We start from the raw sequence: 17,176 nt of genomic DNA, 5'->3' as shown, positions 1-17,176 counted from the left end.
TTGTAAATCAATTTTGATGGGGTTAGAAGTTTTGGAATGAGCTGATTTTTGGTGAGGATGATCTCCTCACCATAGAGATCATCCTCACCAAAAATCAGCTCATTCCGAAACTTCTAACCCATGTAAGACAAAACGCGTTTGTTAAAGTGTGTGGTAAAACTAAGGGTGGCGAACGGGACCCTATATATATATATATATATATATGGGAAATTTTCAGCAACAAACATTTTGGCAAAACATTTTTCAAAACATGGGTCAGAGGTTTTGGAATGGGCTGATTTTTGGTGAGGATGATCTCTACGGTGAGGAGATCATCATCACCAAAAAATCAGCCCATCATCATCACCAAAAATCAGCCCATTCTTTCTAACCCCATCAAAAATGGTTTACAAAAAATGGACGGTCCATGATTTTTCAACTTGTAAACTGGGGCTAGAAGTTTTGGAATGGGCTGATTTTTGGTGAGGATGATCTCCTCAACGTAGAGATCATCATCACCAAAAATCAGTCCATTCCAAAACCTCTAACCCATGTTTTGGAAAATGTTTTGCCAAAATGTTTGTTGCTGAACGGACCCTATATATATATATATGGGAAATGTTCAACACCCTAAGCTTTACCCTACACTTTAACAAACGTGTTTTGTCCTGCATGGGTTAGAAGTTTTGGAATGGGCTGATTTTTGGCGAGGATGATCTCTATGATTAGAAGATCATCCTCACCAAAAATCAGCCCATTCCAAAAATTTTAACCTCATGTTTACAAGTTGAAAAATCGTGGACCGTTCATTTTTTGTAAACCATTTTTGATGGGGTTAGAAGTTTTGGAATGGGCTGATTTTTGGTGAGGATGATTTCCTCACCATAGAGGTCATCCTCACCAAAAATCAGCCTATTCCAAAACTTCTAACCCATGTAGGACAAAACACGTTTGTTAAAGTGTAGGGTAAAACTTAGGGTGGGGAACGGGACCCTATATATATATAGGGTCCCGTTCAATGGCTAACTTTTTGGCAAAATATTTTTCAAAACATGAGTTAGAAGTTTTGGAATGAGCTGATTTTTGGTGAGGATGATCTCTACGGTGAGGAGATAATCATCACCAAAAATCAGTCCATTCCAAAACTTCTAACCCCATCAAAAATAGTTTACAAAAAATGGACGGCCCACGATTTTTCAACTTGTAAACATGGGTTAGAAGTTTTGGAATGGGCTGATTTTTGGTGAGGATGGAGAGGGCTGATTTTTGGTGAGGATGATCTCTATCCTCACCAAAAATCAGCCCATTCCAAAACTTCTAACTCATGTTTTGAAAAATGTTTTGTCAAAAAGTTAGCCATTGAATGCTATATATATATATGGGAAATGTTTAGCAACAAACATTTTTCAAAACATGGGTTAGAGGTTTTGGAATGGGCTGATTTTTGGTGAGGATGATCTCTACGGTGAGGAGATCATCATCACCAAAAATCAGCCCATTCCAAAACTTCTAACCTCATCAAAAATGGTTTACAAAAAATGGACGATCCAAGATTTTTCAACTTGTAAATTGGGGCTAGAAGTTTTGGAATGGGCTGATTTTTGGTGAGGATGATCATCCTCACCAAAAATCAGCCCATTCCAAAACCTCTAACTCATGTTTTGAAAAATGTTTTGCCAAAATGTTTGTTGCTGAACGGGACCCTATATATATGGAAAATGATCAGCATCTTACTATTTGCCCTACATGATTTGTCTTAAATGGGCTAGAGGTTTTGAAATGGGCTGCTTTTTGGTGAGGATAATCTCCATGATGAGAAGATCATCCTCACAAAAAATTAGCTCATTCCGAAATTTCTAGTTCCATGTTTACAAGTTGAAGAATCGTGGATTGTCCAATTTTTGTAAATCATTTTTTATGGGGTAAGAAGTTTCAAAATGGGCTGATTTTTGGTGAGGATGATCTCCTCACCATAGAGATCACCCTCGCCAAAAATCAGCCTATTTCAAAACTTCTAACCCATGTAGGACAAAACTTAGGGTAAATAGTAGGGTGCCGAACATGCCCCTATATATATATATATATATCACTGTAAAATTATAGATTTAGAAATCTAAATGAAGGAGCACCGATTTGATCTCTACAAAATGAGGTTCTAGCATCTTGTGGTATATCATCATCAAATCTGTATCCCAAGGAGTTGGGCGAGCTAAATGAATCTAGTTCCCCAATTCCAATCAATCTTGGGTTGGGTCTTTTTGATATTAAAGTTGTATTTGCTTTCACTGTCTCAATCCACTTTTTGTTGTTGTTTTCACACTCTTCTAGAGCTTCTACTTGAATATTTGTTTTAATTGAGGCTATAATGGCTTTTGTTGACCATGTCCAAGCATCTCATTCGACTTTTTCTTAGTTTATCGTCTATTGGAGCAATTTCTACATTTTGTTTATAATTCTATCTTTCCCGTGTGACGTCTCAACATCCTCACTTTTGCAACATTCAATTTACTAACATGATATTAATTTTTTGACCACCCAACGTTATGCTCAAACGAAGCATAGTAGGTCTTAAAAACCGTTTGTGAGTAGAAAACATGGTTCGGCCTTTACTCTCTACAGCTACCCTGATCTGAGTTAGAACTGGTGGAAGCTCCTTGCCTCACAGTTAGGGACTATGAACTCAATTCAATAAAATTTTTGGTTGAGTTTAGATTTAAAAGAATAAAAATTCCATACATTTGTCTTCAACTAAACCTTTTGTTCATAGAATATAAAATACTTGAATATTTTCATTGAATATGAGTAATAATTTCATATCTGTAACTATAACAAACAAACGCATACTCAAGACCGACTCTTAATGAAAATCAATTATAATTGGAAACTCATTCATCACATCCTCATCGCACTCACTCTAGTCACTATCTCTGATAAATATCTTCAATTGTTTTAATATACCCATTTTGGTTTATGTCCATTATCCACTAAATTGGATTGTGAATGTCATGTACTTTCTTTAAATTAGTAAAAAAAGCATGTAAGGATTCTCTCTTTTATATGCATTTCTCTGTCATTTGCTTTTAAGTAGAAAGATCAGCAAATCAGCCGAAGTGTTAAAAATATCAAATGAGACAACTCAAATTTCAAACAAATCATTAAGGTGATCTATTCTGGCCCACCCCTTGTTGAAACTAACCCGTGAGTTTAGATTTTTTTTTTTTTTGTTTTGTTTACTCAGAGAGCTGATTTTCAGTAAGTAGGCTTGTAGGAGGGGACCAAAGAATTATGAGTCCTAACGAATACTCTCGCGGTTGACATGGTAAGGGCACAAAACCCTAGATCTTTTTCATTGGGATACACAGGAAAAAGATGTGCAGTTCTGTGCCCTTGCCACATCAGTCTCGTACCAAAAACGCGCATGCATCCATCATCATTCAAGAATCATTAAAGAGGGGTTAAAGAATGCAACGTGGCATTTGAGATCATGAAGACAAATGTCAGAATAGTATTGTCTAAAAAAGTGAAGCAATCCCTTTTTTAATTGGAGAAAAATTGGCCCCTTATGCCACTTCTTTCTTAGTATCTCAAATTATAACTTTTGATCCGGTGCGACTTGTCTGATTCTCAATGTGTAAGAATGCATGGCACATGTGAGGTCAAGTCCATGAAAGAGTATTCGAGGTACTCTTAGTCTTTCCAATAAAATAAAATAAAGACAAGGTAAGATCTTTTTTATCACTAATGCTGGAGTGACACAAACGGAGACACAAATAACGTGGTCGCGTGCACATAACCTTAGATACCTTTTACTCATATCTTGTGGAAAAGTTTCTACGGTTATGTGCGCATCAATACATCATTGTCACCCCTGTATCCTCCTTTGCGCCACCCCAGCACGATTCCTTTTTTTATTGTATCTATATTTTTAATTTTTGATGCAAGAGAGAGAAAAAAAACTAAAAAGAACATAGATTAAGGTATAAGAGCATATACAAATGCACCATAATTAATGGAAGACATGGCCTTAGACAGAATTGAATGATAGAACATGAATAATTGAATTACAGAACAAGATTCGTGCAACGAACATCTTGGGATTAGGCTTTAGTGATATTTTGTCAAGTCTTTTAGGGAGAAAGGTGATTCTTGACTCCATTGATTTTAGCTCAAAAGAACTTTTAATCTTATATGGAGCTGTCTAAATTTTTTTTTACGAACAAGTAAATTAAGAGAAAATTTTATAAAACATTATTAAGACTGACTATGCTATATGAAATTAAATGTTGGTTAATTAGGAAAATGTGCTTATAGACTGGACTTAATTGAAATGGGGATGTTGAGATTTGATGAATTGACTTTGATCTGGTAAAGAAAAAAAATATTGAATTAACAGAAGATGTGATTTTGGACATAATTAAATTAACGAATATGATTTGTACAATGGACCCATTTTTTTTTTTTCATTTTTCCCATTAAAATATTTAATTGTTACGATGAGATAAGATGGAGATCACTCGAAGGGCTCACAATATAATGCAGTCTACAATAACAACACCACATTATTTCTGCTGTAATTCACGCTTCACACCAAGCCCTTCATGTGCCAGAGTTACTTCTTCTCATGTGTTACACGTGCCTTTAATAATGGTTCTTTATTCAAAAAAAAAAAAAAAAAAACTTGATTTAGTAGATGGTGGTTATATGTCCATCCTCACTGGACCCTAATCCCCATGTAAGAATTCCAACTAACTAGACGGTTAGAATTAATATGTTGGTGGGCCCATTGGGAGAAGCATGTTCAAACAATCACTGCAATCAGATCAGAATGTATAATCCATCAAAAGATCAAATTGCTTGAGCAAAGTTACATTATAATTGAACAAAATCTAATTTTCCTCACTAATGTTGAAGTGGGAAGTTTTAGTTGTGAGTGGAAAATAGTGACCCCACACACCAAGGAGAGAAGAATAATGCAGAAACCAAAAGAGAACAAATGGGAGAAAAATCCCATTAATGATTGAAATAGGAGCTTTAGTCCATCAGTGGTCCTTATCAAATCTTTCTCTCTGCAAAAACTCAGAACAAAATGTTAAAATAGGAAAGAACTGATGAAAATTGATTCTCCCTTTATTCCTTTGCCACCCAAGAGAGAGGGGGAGCTGAGGAAGGAGTTGCCTTAACTGCTCTCTCCTTAAGCTTTCCTCTCTCACTCCCATTGTTTTCCTGCAAATGTGCTCATCTCCACTCCTTTGTTAAAGAAGCAACAAAAGAAAACTGTGTGGTTGGGTGGAGTGGTATCAGAATATGGTGTTTTCATGTTTTTTTCTTGGACGGATTGTGATTCTTTCTTTCTATCACTGTCGCCTATGTTGATAAGAATCCCACCGTGGACATGATAAAATCTAACAAGTAGAAAGTTGAAATGATTCAATGCACACAACGATTACTCTGAGTCACCATCCCATCCCTGCCAATAGATATATAACAAAACTACAAATATCTCTGTACTTATGATTGAGAACATAAATTATTAAAAAAAAAAAAAGATAAAAAAGAAAAGTGAGAGAAAAAATATCAGTTATGCCAATGTGCTTTCGGTTACCTTGTCTATGGCTACTCTTGCATTATCACAAAATTCTCTGAATTTTCCCATAAATTGGGGAAAATTTGCCGGAATAAGCAGTTAACTGATTAATTCCCTGAATTAATCGGCTAATCGATTTTCTTTTATTAATAAATGAATCAGCCCTAGGGCTGTCAATGGATCAAGTTTGGATCAGATCGAGGTCAATTTGGTACCAATCTGATAAGGATCGGATTGGATCCAGAATTGATCCAATACGTATCGGATCAGGTTTTTATCATATTTTAGTATTAAGATCCAAAACCCAATCCAATAACAATCGGATCGGATCTGGATTGGACCAAACAATTTGATGTATAAAATCTAAATAAACTTCATATATTTAAACAAATATATAATAAATTTGATATAATTTCTAACATTTTATTGGATTGGGGAATGATCAATCAAGATCCAATCCAACAAGATATCATATCGGATCCTTATCACAATCTAAATCATTGATCCAGACCCGAAGTTATCTAATTAGAATGGATCGGATTTGGGTCTGATCCGATCCACTGACAGCCCTAACTTCTGCACCCTAACCCTTGTCAAATTCGTACTTGATTAAGCAGCATAGGCTCTAAGCATAGGTGTGCATATCAAAAAAGCAATCCCAATGACCAAACAAATGTTGCGTCATTCAAGAAGTGAAAGAGCTCATAATGTGGGAGAGGTTAAAACTCAAATAATTGTACCTATATTTACTGGTTTTTTTTTTTTCTTTTTTTTTTTTGGGGGGGGGGGGGGGGGGGGGGGGGGGGGGCGCGCGGGCACCAAGTTGTGTCTAGTATTGTGAGAAAATGAAATCCAGTATAGATTCAATGAACAAACACAACTATCCAGAAAGGAGAAAGATTGAGTGGCTACATCGAAGAATTTGGTCCTTGTGGGAACTTGATGAATAACCTTTTTTCCCACTGATCAACAATATGGTCTCAGAATAATCCAAAAACTTGAGGACGTTGATTCATCCAAAAGGTAAGATCGCTTTCCTACTGACCTTTCCACAGAAATTCTTTCTGCAGTATCGATTCTGCTCATCACTGAAAGAATCCCATAGCTTGGTAGACATTATTGAGAGTAGCATCTACAATATCAACAGCTTTTATAGCTCCCTCCATCAAAACTCTATCCAAATAAGTTGAGTTGGATATGATATCCTTGTAGCGAACCTTCAAAAGCTAATATAAATTATGATTGGGACCATAAAATCAGTGATAAAAGATAACCAAAAACGGAAAGTTGTAAAGGTATCTGCTTTCCACTTGTGCAGTGGCTTTAGATTGGGGTGCATCGATGCATTGGTTTAATGCATCCACGCTTCCCTCCTAAAACCCACACACATACAAACGTAAACACAAACCAATGTTATTCAACATGTAGGTTGTCTGGTGAATAAGAAAGGGGATAAAACTATATACGCATTCAAAGCTATGAGAACACTTCTGTATATAGGTAGGTGGGTTGCCTGGTGAATAATAAAGGGGATTTGATCAAGAAAAGATTAAAGAATAGACAGCGGCATCTAAGAAAATACAGGTTCATTTAAATGGGAAAAATGGACATCAAATATTGTTGCACTATGAGTCCATTTACAAAGGCATTGTTAGTAGAAACAGATACCTGAATGGGTACTAGATGATCAATCAAAGCATCCGCAAAAAGAGGCTTGAATGTGCCCCTGTTCATATCTTTGCATTCCTCTGCAATTTCCTGTAACAGAGAAATGTTCAATACTCAAGCCTCTCTGTTAATGAACAAAGTAAAGCTCACAGAAATGCAAAGCTAAGAAGAAATACATGATAAAAAGTTGAAGCTTACAATCACTTTGTAAAGTCTATGTTTTCAGACGTTGAGGTGTAAGGCGAGATATCCGGTTGGCTAGGACCTTGACACGTAAGCCTACATCCAAGGCATAAGGCGTAAGCCTTAGATGCATGGAAGTTTAATAATATAACATATATAAATAATTAATATCGAAAAATATGAACAGTTAAAGCAGGCACCACATATCTCCAAATGTCAAGCTTCAAATCCACATAATCAAATTACAAGTTCTAGTTCTCTACACTAAAAACTAATATAAAATACACTATTTTGCATTTCAGAAGAAAGAAAAATATTTATATTTGAATAATTGAAAGTTTTTGTAGTAAATAATTATTGAAAAAATACAACTAATTCCATCTTTTCAATAACTTCTTTGCATAATGCTAGTCTATTACAAAAATTTATTTATGAATCAAATCAATTTGACAACTCCATTTTCATATATTATTATTTTATATTCAAATTTATTTCTAACTATTCCAATTATGTTGCATGATATTAGCAACAAAGAAATAGAAGAAAAGAAAAAGATGAGAAAAAAGAAAAAGAAAAAAGAAAAAAAAAAAAAGAAAAAAAAGAAAAAAAAGATTTATATATGATTTAAAAATAGGAAAATATAGAAATGATAATGTGAGACACAGGACTCAACCTAAAGGCCAAAGCCTTAGCCACATCTCACACAAAGTCATAAGCTTTTTGGGACCCTCATTGTCTATTGCGTAGTGCTCAATTGTTTTTACATTTCTTTCTTGCACCTCAGAGTGTTTTTAATGAGCCTAGACCAGAGGTGGTACTTAAGGTGTAAGCCTCAAATGCCTTTAAAACACTACTTCAAACATCATCAAGAGCCCAAGCTGATTGTATTGATAAAAGATTTATACCAAGCAACTATGGACTATTAGCACAAGTGCATAACTTCCTTCTGATTTAACAAAATTACATAATTTCCATGGTCCCTTATTTTCAAGCATGGCAAATACTACTTTCTAGAGGAAATGCGTATGCAAGTATATCAAAACTAAGGTTTAACATCTCAACTTGAGGCATTGCCTTGGTCAGGAGAAAAATTGAGACTGTCTTGACTCTCGATTGACACAATCATAAAACATTCAAAGTTCCATCCCAGTTTCAACCAAGACAGTGTGAAACTTTAAACCATAATGATAACAGACATATCCTAAAAGAGTGAGAGGAAGACCCAAAACAATATGGATGGAAAATAATGAAATCCACCTAAAAAATTGCACCAACCAGCGTTACTAGAATAACACATGCAGTCAAATTCATAATGCAAAGAAGAGAGTACTAAAGATAGAAATGAGAAATGGATATGTGGGAATCCAAATGTAGAACTTTAATTTTTACACTCCCATTTTCTTCCAATTCTTTCCTCCAAATAAATAATTTATTCGCTCAGCCAGTTCGCGTGTCAGTTCTAAATGTTGTTTCTGATCCTCGCAAACTGGGACCGGGTCAATCTGCAAATTTCATGCCTGATTGAGGGACAAAATAAGTCAAATTGATAGCAACATGATAGGATAAAAGATCCAAGAATATTTGATTTATAAGCCAATAGAAACAAATAAAGTGTCCATCCTAACATTTTTTTTTCCCCAAAACAAAACATTTGGGGGATCTAACAACCAAATGTCAACTTATGGAATCATATATATAATCCTGTTAAATGTACGTCAACGTGAACAAAAAACCATCTGATACTAGAGAATATTTGAAGCCATAAAAACAGGATAAGTCAGAAGTGCAACTCCAACATTTTCATCCCCAATACAAAAGAATATGGCGTCTTCGTGGGATGCATTTACGCCAGAGCGAGGACCAGAGAGCTTCCATTCCCCCCCCCTATCAAGTAAGGGCGTTTCCCCTTTCTACCATCCATTCGCCAAGGAGCTTCCCGTGGTCCGTCAGCTCTTGAACCCTATGAACCTCCGGTTTCCTCATTGCATCTTTCCACACAGCATCGGTTCTTCGGATAAAGAACTCTTTCCTTCCTATCGGAGATTCCATTCCCTTCCAACGAAAGGGATTCTCCTATCTTTATACGGTCCTTTTTTGTTTTGACAGCACCGGTTTGGAACATTTTGTTCAGCCAACCAACCGGTGTAGCAGAACTCAAAAGCCACATTAGTTCTACCATGGGCACACATTTGGGACTGCACAAAGACAGAAGCCTATACGTACAAGTTGAAATAAGTGTGTTTTTTTAGTAATAGATGACAAACACAATTACACACTTTGAGATTGCATAAAACAGAAATATAAATAGCTTCTCTAGATCTTGGAGGTGTCCACACCACATGTTAGATAAATAGCCATTGTGTTTCTTCATGTTGTTTGTAGGAACCAAAAATATTTGATCCTAGGGATTAGAAAGGAAACAATCTGACCTGATCCAAACCCGATTATTTAACCGGTTTTACTCATAAGGTGGTTCGAACTCTAAGGGATCCGACCCTTCATTGATTCACGCCTAAGGTGGTTCGGCCTCCATAGGAGCCGACACCTCATTGATTCACGACTAAAGGTGGTTCGGCCTCCCATGGGAGCCGACCCCTTAACGTTTCACCAAAGTAGGTTCGGCCACTCTAGGGAGCTGACCCCTCAATATACCATTCCAAAGTTGATTTGGCCCACTAGAGAGCCAATTCCACTTCATTATATATATAAAGGATAATTTAATTCAGCTTCCTCAAGGAACCAATTCCTCTTCACCAACTAGAAAGTTGACACAAACTCCATGAGAGGTTCAACCCCTTCAATATTAATTCACATTGCTCCGGATTCCCTAAAATTATGAATTCTACCCTTGAGAATACCCAAGTAGTAACAAAGGGAGGAATTACCATCAAATAATACCCAAGAATATTACAGGAAGAGAATTGGCACCGTGTTGGCTCCCTAACGTTGGCTGCTGAACGGGGGCCATATATATATATATATATATATAACTATGAAAGCAAGAGGATAAGTGGGAAAGTGGGTTCAACGAGTTTTCAATGTAGGTCGTGAGATCAACACTCCACATGCCTTACCAAGTTAGCTAAGTTGGCACCTTTGAGCATGAACTTCATCAGCACACTTATTAAATGAGAACTAAAAATTAAAATGAATTTAGTAAAAAAAAAAAGTTATTTTAAGCTTATACTAGCTAACGTTGGCAGCGTCAGCACCAGCAAAAGCATGAAAGGTGTTAGATACGACACAGTGTAATATTGGCGAAGCAATTTTCGTATCGAAAATCGTCATTGGAGGAGTAAAATGTCTCAATGAAGAGTGTATTTCATTTTAATTGGTTATGTAAGACATGATGAAACTTTTGCTATAAGCAAGTTTAAAATATTGTCTCAGTATGAAGAAAAACCAAGATTGTTTCGTTCCGGTCTTGGCCAAGAGATTCTGAGATGGCACAACCGCTTTGAAATGTGTGTTGTTCTTGTAAATAAAAGGTGATTACAGAATAACTTATAATTAATGTTCTCAGCATTTGATATAAAATTCTTCACTATGGGAAAACGAAAAAGAAAAAGAAAAAGAAAAAGAAAAAGAAAAAGAAAACAATGGTCTGAAGCGAAATCCAGTTTTTAATTTAATGGGAGCAAGGTGTAACGGTGTATAGATCCGCGTTTATAGGTTGGAGATACCGTAAACAATTCTTGTTTTCCTGTAAAGTAATTAAACATTCAAATTGAATTGAAACCCTAACTATTAATTTGAAGGTGAAACTAAAGTGCTCTGCCGAAACACATAATCAAGAAATTAGATGCGCATTTGCACTCACTTTAGTTTATACTTTATAGAGATCGCGCGGAAGGATTCTCCTTTCAGCTGCGATTGGTTCCGCTCGAAGAGGATTTCTTGTCTTTAGACTTTCGAGCTGAAACTTGAAACTGAAAGAGGGATGTGGTTCGGTTTTATAAATATATTTAAGGCTCCTTTACGGCGGGAGCGGGAACGGGAACTTGCTTTATACTTCAAACCGACTTAGACATAACACGTGGATTGATAGTGATGTACGATAGTAATCATCCACCATCGAAAAGGCCTCCAGATATGTAAAATATTTTCTCGAGATTGCTAACAAATCTCAAGGTTTTGTCATATGCATTTCGAGGTCTCGCTGTTTTAGTAGGGAAAGAGGTTCTCTTAATTTTTCCATGAAATTTGAAAGGCTCTGGTAATTCTTGTGGGTCCAACGACCCTAAGTCAGATTAGCCTTATCCAATGCTAAATAACCTATAGACCCAAAACACCCTGATTCTTCAGAGTAATTCATTATCAACCTTCATGCTAAATTATTTTTAATCTGATTAACCTTATCTTCAATCCAAAATAATTTGTGTTCTCTTCATTATCTTATTCGTCTTTCGTAAATTACCTTTAATCTATTAAAGTCTCATCCAATATGTTGTCATGAGGCATGGAGAATATGGTAAAAATTTAAGAACAATGATAGCCCTTTGCACTAAGGCTTCTCCCTATTTAGAACATGACCCCCTCCCACCCACCTACTATGCTTTGCTTGTGAATATCATAGATATTTCATTGTATTTTGAAAATATTTATCTACCCCTTTCACGTCATTCTATATTGAATAATAATTTTCTGACACCCCCCCCCTCCTCTCTCTCTCACTCACTCACTCACTCACTCACTCAGACACACCCCTTTCACGTCATTCTATATTGAATAATAATTTTCTGACACCCCCCCCCCCCTCCTCTCTCTCTCTCTCTCTCTCTCTCTCACTCACTCACTCACTCAGACACACCACCTAATGTGACATATACTAGAATTATAAATTATTTTTTTGAAATACATAATTGCACATATTTATGGAGATGTACAATTTTATAATCTAAGGTAAAAATTTTATGATTCTTACCCATCCCTAATTAAAGGGCATATGAGAGGTGTGTGTCAAAAAAATCACAACTCATTATGAATCATGATTTTAAATCTCATAGACCAAGATGAGTTGTTTGATATGTCTTGATATCCGTCCACGAATGAGATGGATAGATATGTCAAAATATTATATCAAGATTTAAAATTACAATTTATTGTTGAACGAGACGACTCAAATGTAGACTAGACTAGACTTAAGAGTTTTAAAACCATGTTATGTTATCCAAAGACCAAACATTCCATGCCATCGGATTTCATTTATTAAGAAAAACCAATAATTCATTCATTCATTCAGTAAACAAAGGGTACAACAGCCTTTCTCGACTTAGGGTACTCCTCAAACTTCACCCTATACCATCTATCGTTCGCACGGGCTCTTGGCACCAAGTTGGCACAAGTGTAGAGAAAAAATCCTAAGCCCACCCAAGACCACGTCATCACCGTCCATCCAAACCACTCCACAATCTCCCCAAAATAGTTGGGACAGCTCACCAATTCGAACCATCCTCCTCTCGGTATCTTATACCCTCCATCCTCACCCTTCAACGACACCAACGTCAGATCCGACCGTACGTTCACAATCATTCCACCCAAGAAAACCGCCAATCCAACCAAAAACCGCCCCCAAAACCACCGATCCTTTTCATCCTCGTAACTCGCGTAGTGAGAGACCCATCGAGTTTGTAAATAGGCGTTGAAGAGGTTGAATGCGAAGGCCATTAGAGCTATCAAGATTGGAAAACCACTAGAAGTTTTAGATTTTATGGTAGTGGTGGTTTTGTTGCGGATGCGGAGAGGGTAGATGCAGGTGCGATGTATGTAGTGAAAGAGGAAAATTGAAATTAGGGTTAGGGATTTGGGATTTGAGCGGTGTTGACCGAAGGGGAAGATGAAGAAGGTGAGCCAGACTGTGGGACTCTCCATGAGGAACCAAGCCAAAGATGGAGAAATTGTGGGGCCCCATCCCTTACGGTAGTGCTTTCCGTATGGAGCTTGGAGAAATCGAAGAGAGATAAAGGTTGGAGGAATTATGAGGAAATAGGAGAGGACACAGTTGTTGAAGATGGTTTCATCCCAAGATGTCATTGGTGCTTGTTTTTCTCAAAGACGGCAATAGGGGAATAAAACTAGAGGATTTGTTATTTATTTTACTTATGGATGATTTTTGGAGATCCTGTCTCTCTAGATTTTGCTAGATATTGTTTAGATACGGGGGCAGTGTTAAATCACTAATAGAAAATGACCAAAATACCTCTACTAACCCTCCCTCAATTTTTCTGTCGAAAGATTGGTTGTGTTCGAATTTTTCTGAAAATTAATTCTATCGTCCTAAGATTTGAAGGCAGAAAGAGAGAGAATTCTAAGTAAAAGTTTTGGTTTAAAAATTCAAAGTACCTTTTTCAATTTTTATTAAAAATGTGATAAACTTACCCACCAAAATAAATCTTCAACATTGAAGACTAAAACATCTAGACAATTTTATGTTAATCATCTAGCGTTGACTTGAGTCAAGGACTCATGTCATCATTTTCTCAAATATTCAGAGAAAAAAAAACATCCTTGGAAAATAACTAATAATAACCAACGCATACATAGAGAAAAAGCTGCGTTCTTTGTCATTAAAAACAAGGGTACCACCTATTTCAATCATTACTCTCGAGTTGTTGGCCCGCAGAGGTGGTGTTTTGGATCTGGTGATATTATATTATATTTGTAGTCTAATCCAAGATAGAGTAAACGAACCTACAAAAAATGCACATGTCCATGAAAGTTCATCCTTTCTTTTGTGATAAACATGATTTTTAAACTCTATATCTCGTCTCATTCAGCTTCGATACCGACTCATCTCGAATAAGTTTTTCGATACATTTGAGATGTCTCGTGAGATAAATAAAAAAATTGAATGTAAGTTGTAAATCTCAATCAAAAAATGATTTTGTGAATTAAACTAATTCAACTTAGATATTGAGTTAACTCGAATGATACATCTCGATCTTGTACGAGTTTAAAAACCAGAAATTTACTTCTAAGTAAAATTATCCTCATATTATGGATTGTGAGAGTTAAAAATGTAAGCAAGAAAAATAAAATTAAGGGTGCTCCTCTTTCCACATACCAAAATGACTCATTATACCCAAAATAAACTTACACTTTTACCTTTTTTGTGTTTACTCATTGCACCACAATCTACCGAATAATAAACCCATTACTTCTTCCAAAAACCCACAGCTAGCTAGCTAGCTCTCTCTCTCTCTCTCTCTCTCTCTCTCTCTATATATATATATATATAGAGGGGCCATGTTCAATAGCAAACTTTTTGGCAAAACATTTTGCAAAACATGAGTTAGAAGTTTTGGAATGGGCTGATTTTTGGTGAGGATGATCTCTACGGTGAGGAGATCATCATCACCAAAAATCAGCCCATTCCAACACTTCTAACCCCATCAAAAACAGTTTACAAAAAATGGACGGTTCACGAATTTTCAACTTGTAAACATGAGTTAGAAGTTTTGGAATGGGCTGATTTTTGGTGAGGATGATCTCCTCACCGTAGAGATCATCATCACCAAAAATCAGCCCATTCTAAAACTTCTAACTCATGTTTTGAAAAATGTTTTGCCAAAAAGTTGGCCATTGAATGCTATCCCTATATATCTATATATATATAGGGAGGGGTTTGATGGACGTTTTGGAAAACGTCTAAGAAAATCACATTTCTCATACGTTGGATGGAGAGAAACGGACGGGGGAGATGGGGAGAAACGTCACTTCAATGAAAGAAACGAAATTTCTTTATTTTTCAAAAAACTCTCTCGACTTTTTCCTCGTTTCTCTTTGTTTTGTTTTTTTTATAACAAAACCTCTCTCCTCTGTTTCATTGAAACTCGACAGAAATTATACAAACCCATCTCTCCTCAGAGAACCCAAACAATCAACAAGTTTCACCTAGATGTCAAGGTTTCGTTTCGAGAATCTTCCCAGAATCATGGTGAGATTACTACTAAATCCATTTGAAGACGGTGCAAAGAATCATCAGATGAGGAGAATCACAATGGTGATGATAAAGGAGGTGATAAAGGAGAGGTCTTGAGATGTAGTTCAAATGCTTCGTTTCAGAGTAGTTCAAGTTTCTTGAAGACCAAGACCCTGAAATTGAGGTTGATGGACCCTCCACCAGACGAACAATATAAGAAATCAGGAAAAATAGAGAAATCAGGGCAATTGAAATCTGGTATGTTGGGTAGAATAAACGATGAAGATGAAGAGGATCCTTTCGCAGTAGAGGACATCCCACCAGAATTCAAGAAAGGAAATTTCAGTTTGTTAACAATCGTTCAATGGTTGAGTCTCATTTTAATTGTGGCAACTTTCGTTTGTAGTCTTTCGATACCTTACTTTGCCAAGAAGAAGCTATGGGACCTCCCTCTATGGAAATGGGAGCTCTTGATAACTCAAGTGAGGAAATCTCTCCTAGGATTTCTCAATCGGTTTCAAAAGATTCGAATTGTAGTCTTCTTTATAGAACGTAATTTCCTTATTCGAAAACGGGTTTTATATTTCGTTTATGGTGTTAGGAAAGCAGTTCAGAATTGTTTATGGTTGGGTCTGATTTTGATTGCTTGGCATTTTATGTTCGACAAGAAAGTTGAACGAGAGGTCAATAACAAGATCCTTCCTTATGTTACCAAGATTTTGATATGTTTCTTGTTGGGTACATTGTTATTACTTGTGAAGGCTCTTCTTGTTAAGGTCCTGGCATCATCCTTTCATGTGAGTGCCTACTTTGATCGAATTCAGGAGTCCTTGTTTAATCAATATGTGATTAGACACTCTCGGGAATGCCGTTGATTGAGATAGAGAACACTCAAGAAGAGGAGGAGGTGGTCATGGTCGAGGTTCAGAACCTTCAGAATGCGGGTGCTAAAATGCCTGTGGACCTCAAGGCCATGGCTTTCCCTACTATGAAGAGTGGAAGGGTAATAGGCAGCGGGGGACTTCGACGAAACCCTCGGGTTGTAAAGAGTTTCAGGATTTCTGAGGCAATTTCTAAACAATAGAGAGGAAGATGGGTTTGTATGATTTCTGTCAAGTTTCAATGAAACAGAGGGGAGAGGTTTTGTTATAAAAAAAAAAACAAAGAGAAACAAGGGAAAAGTCGAGGGAGTTTTTGAAAAATAAAGAAATTTCGTTTCTTTCATTGAAGTGACGTTTCTCCCCATCTCCCGCGTCCGTTTCTCTCCATCCAACGTATGAGAAACGTGATTTTCTTAGACGTTTTCCAAAACGTCCGTCGAACCCCTCCTATATATATCCTTATGAGTTTTGTGAGAAATTGAATTAATGGAGACCTTTTTTTTTCTTTAAAAAATTATCTTATTTATTTGATTTTTGATTTTTTATTTCATTTAATTGTAAGGATGAAAAAATCACTATTAAAACCTCTAAAACAACTTTGGAATGAAGAACTTTTTTTCTTGACAAATTTTGTTCAATAACTTCAGGCCGAACTTATTTTAATACTAAATAGATTCGGTAAGTACCTATCAAACATAACTTTCTCATGTGAATGACTTCAACTTGATTGGACGTGTTAGGAAAAAAACAAATAGGAGCAAAACTTAAAATCCTCATTTAAATCTTTCCAAATAATAAAAAGAAGAAACAAGAGTGAGAGAAGAATAAGAAATGGGTTCAATAGGCTATTGGGTGGATGAAATGAGAATTAGACAAAAAAAAAAAATAATAATAATAATAATAATAATAATGAATTAAATGTGTGAAATTTTATATGGATTTTGTGAGTAAGTGGTTACA

At 36.1% G+C, this 17,176-nt stretch overlaps 1 protein-coding gene and 1 long non-coding RNA gene across 5 annotated transcripts; both read right to left on the bottom strand.

Moving 5' to 3' along the window:
- Positions 1-4,323: 4,323 nt before the first annotated feature.
- On the bottom strand, positions 4,324-11,639 carry LOC147412109 (uncharacterized). Of its 4 annotated transcripts, none has more exons than XR_015182237.1 (5): positions 11,235-11,638; positions 7,430-8,931; positions 7,232-7,321; positions 6,609-6,789; positions 4,324-5,446 (listed from the first exon to the last, which is right to left on the bottom strand). It is a non-coding gene; the product is annotated as an uncharacterized LOC147412109 (long non-coding RNA). The 4 variants fall into 4 exon arrangements; XR_015182238.1 differs by having other exon boundaries at positions 4,325-5,381; XR_015182236.1 differs by lacking the exon at positions 4,324-5,446 and having other exon boundaries at positions 6,352-6,780; positions 11,235-11,639.
- Positions 11,640-12,390: 751 nt separating this feature from the next.
- DET2 (3-oxo-5-alpha-steroid 4-dehydrogenase family protein) lies at positions 12,391-13,632 on the bottom strand. Its single transcript, XM_086456396.1, has one exon. It carries the CDS (start codon positions 13,445-13,447, stop codon positions 12,653-12,655), a length of 795 nt encoding a protein of 264 aa, XP_086312522.1. The 5' UTR covers positions 13,448-13,632; the 3' UTR covers positions 12,391-12,652.
- Between the last annotated feature and the right edge of the window lie 3,544 nt (positions 13,633-17,176).

The sequence above is a fragment of the Akebia trifoliata genome, chromosome 1, assembly GCF_017979445.1.
Source record: "Akebia trifoliata isolate Shusen 1 chromosome 1, ASM1797944v1, whole genome shotgun sequence".
Lineage (NCBI taxonomy): Eukaryota > Viridiplantae > Streptophyta > Magnoliopsida > Ranunculales > Lardizabalaceae > Akebia > Akebia trifoliata.
Note: the sequence above shows the minus strand (reverse complement) of the source record. Positions and strands in the feature narration are given on the sequence as shown.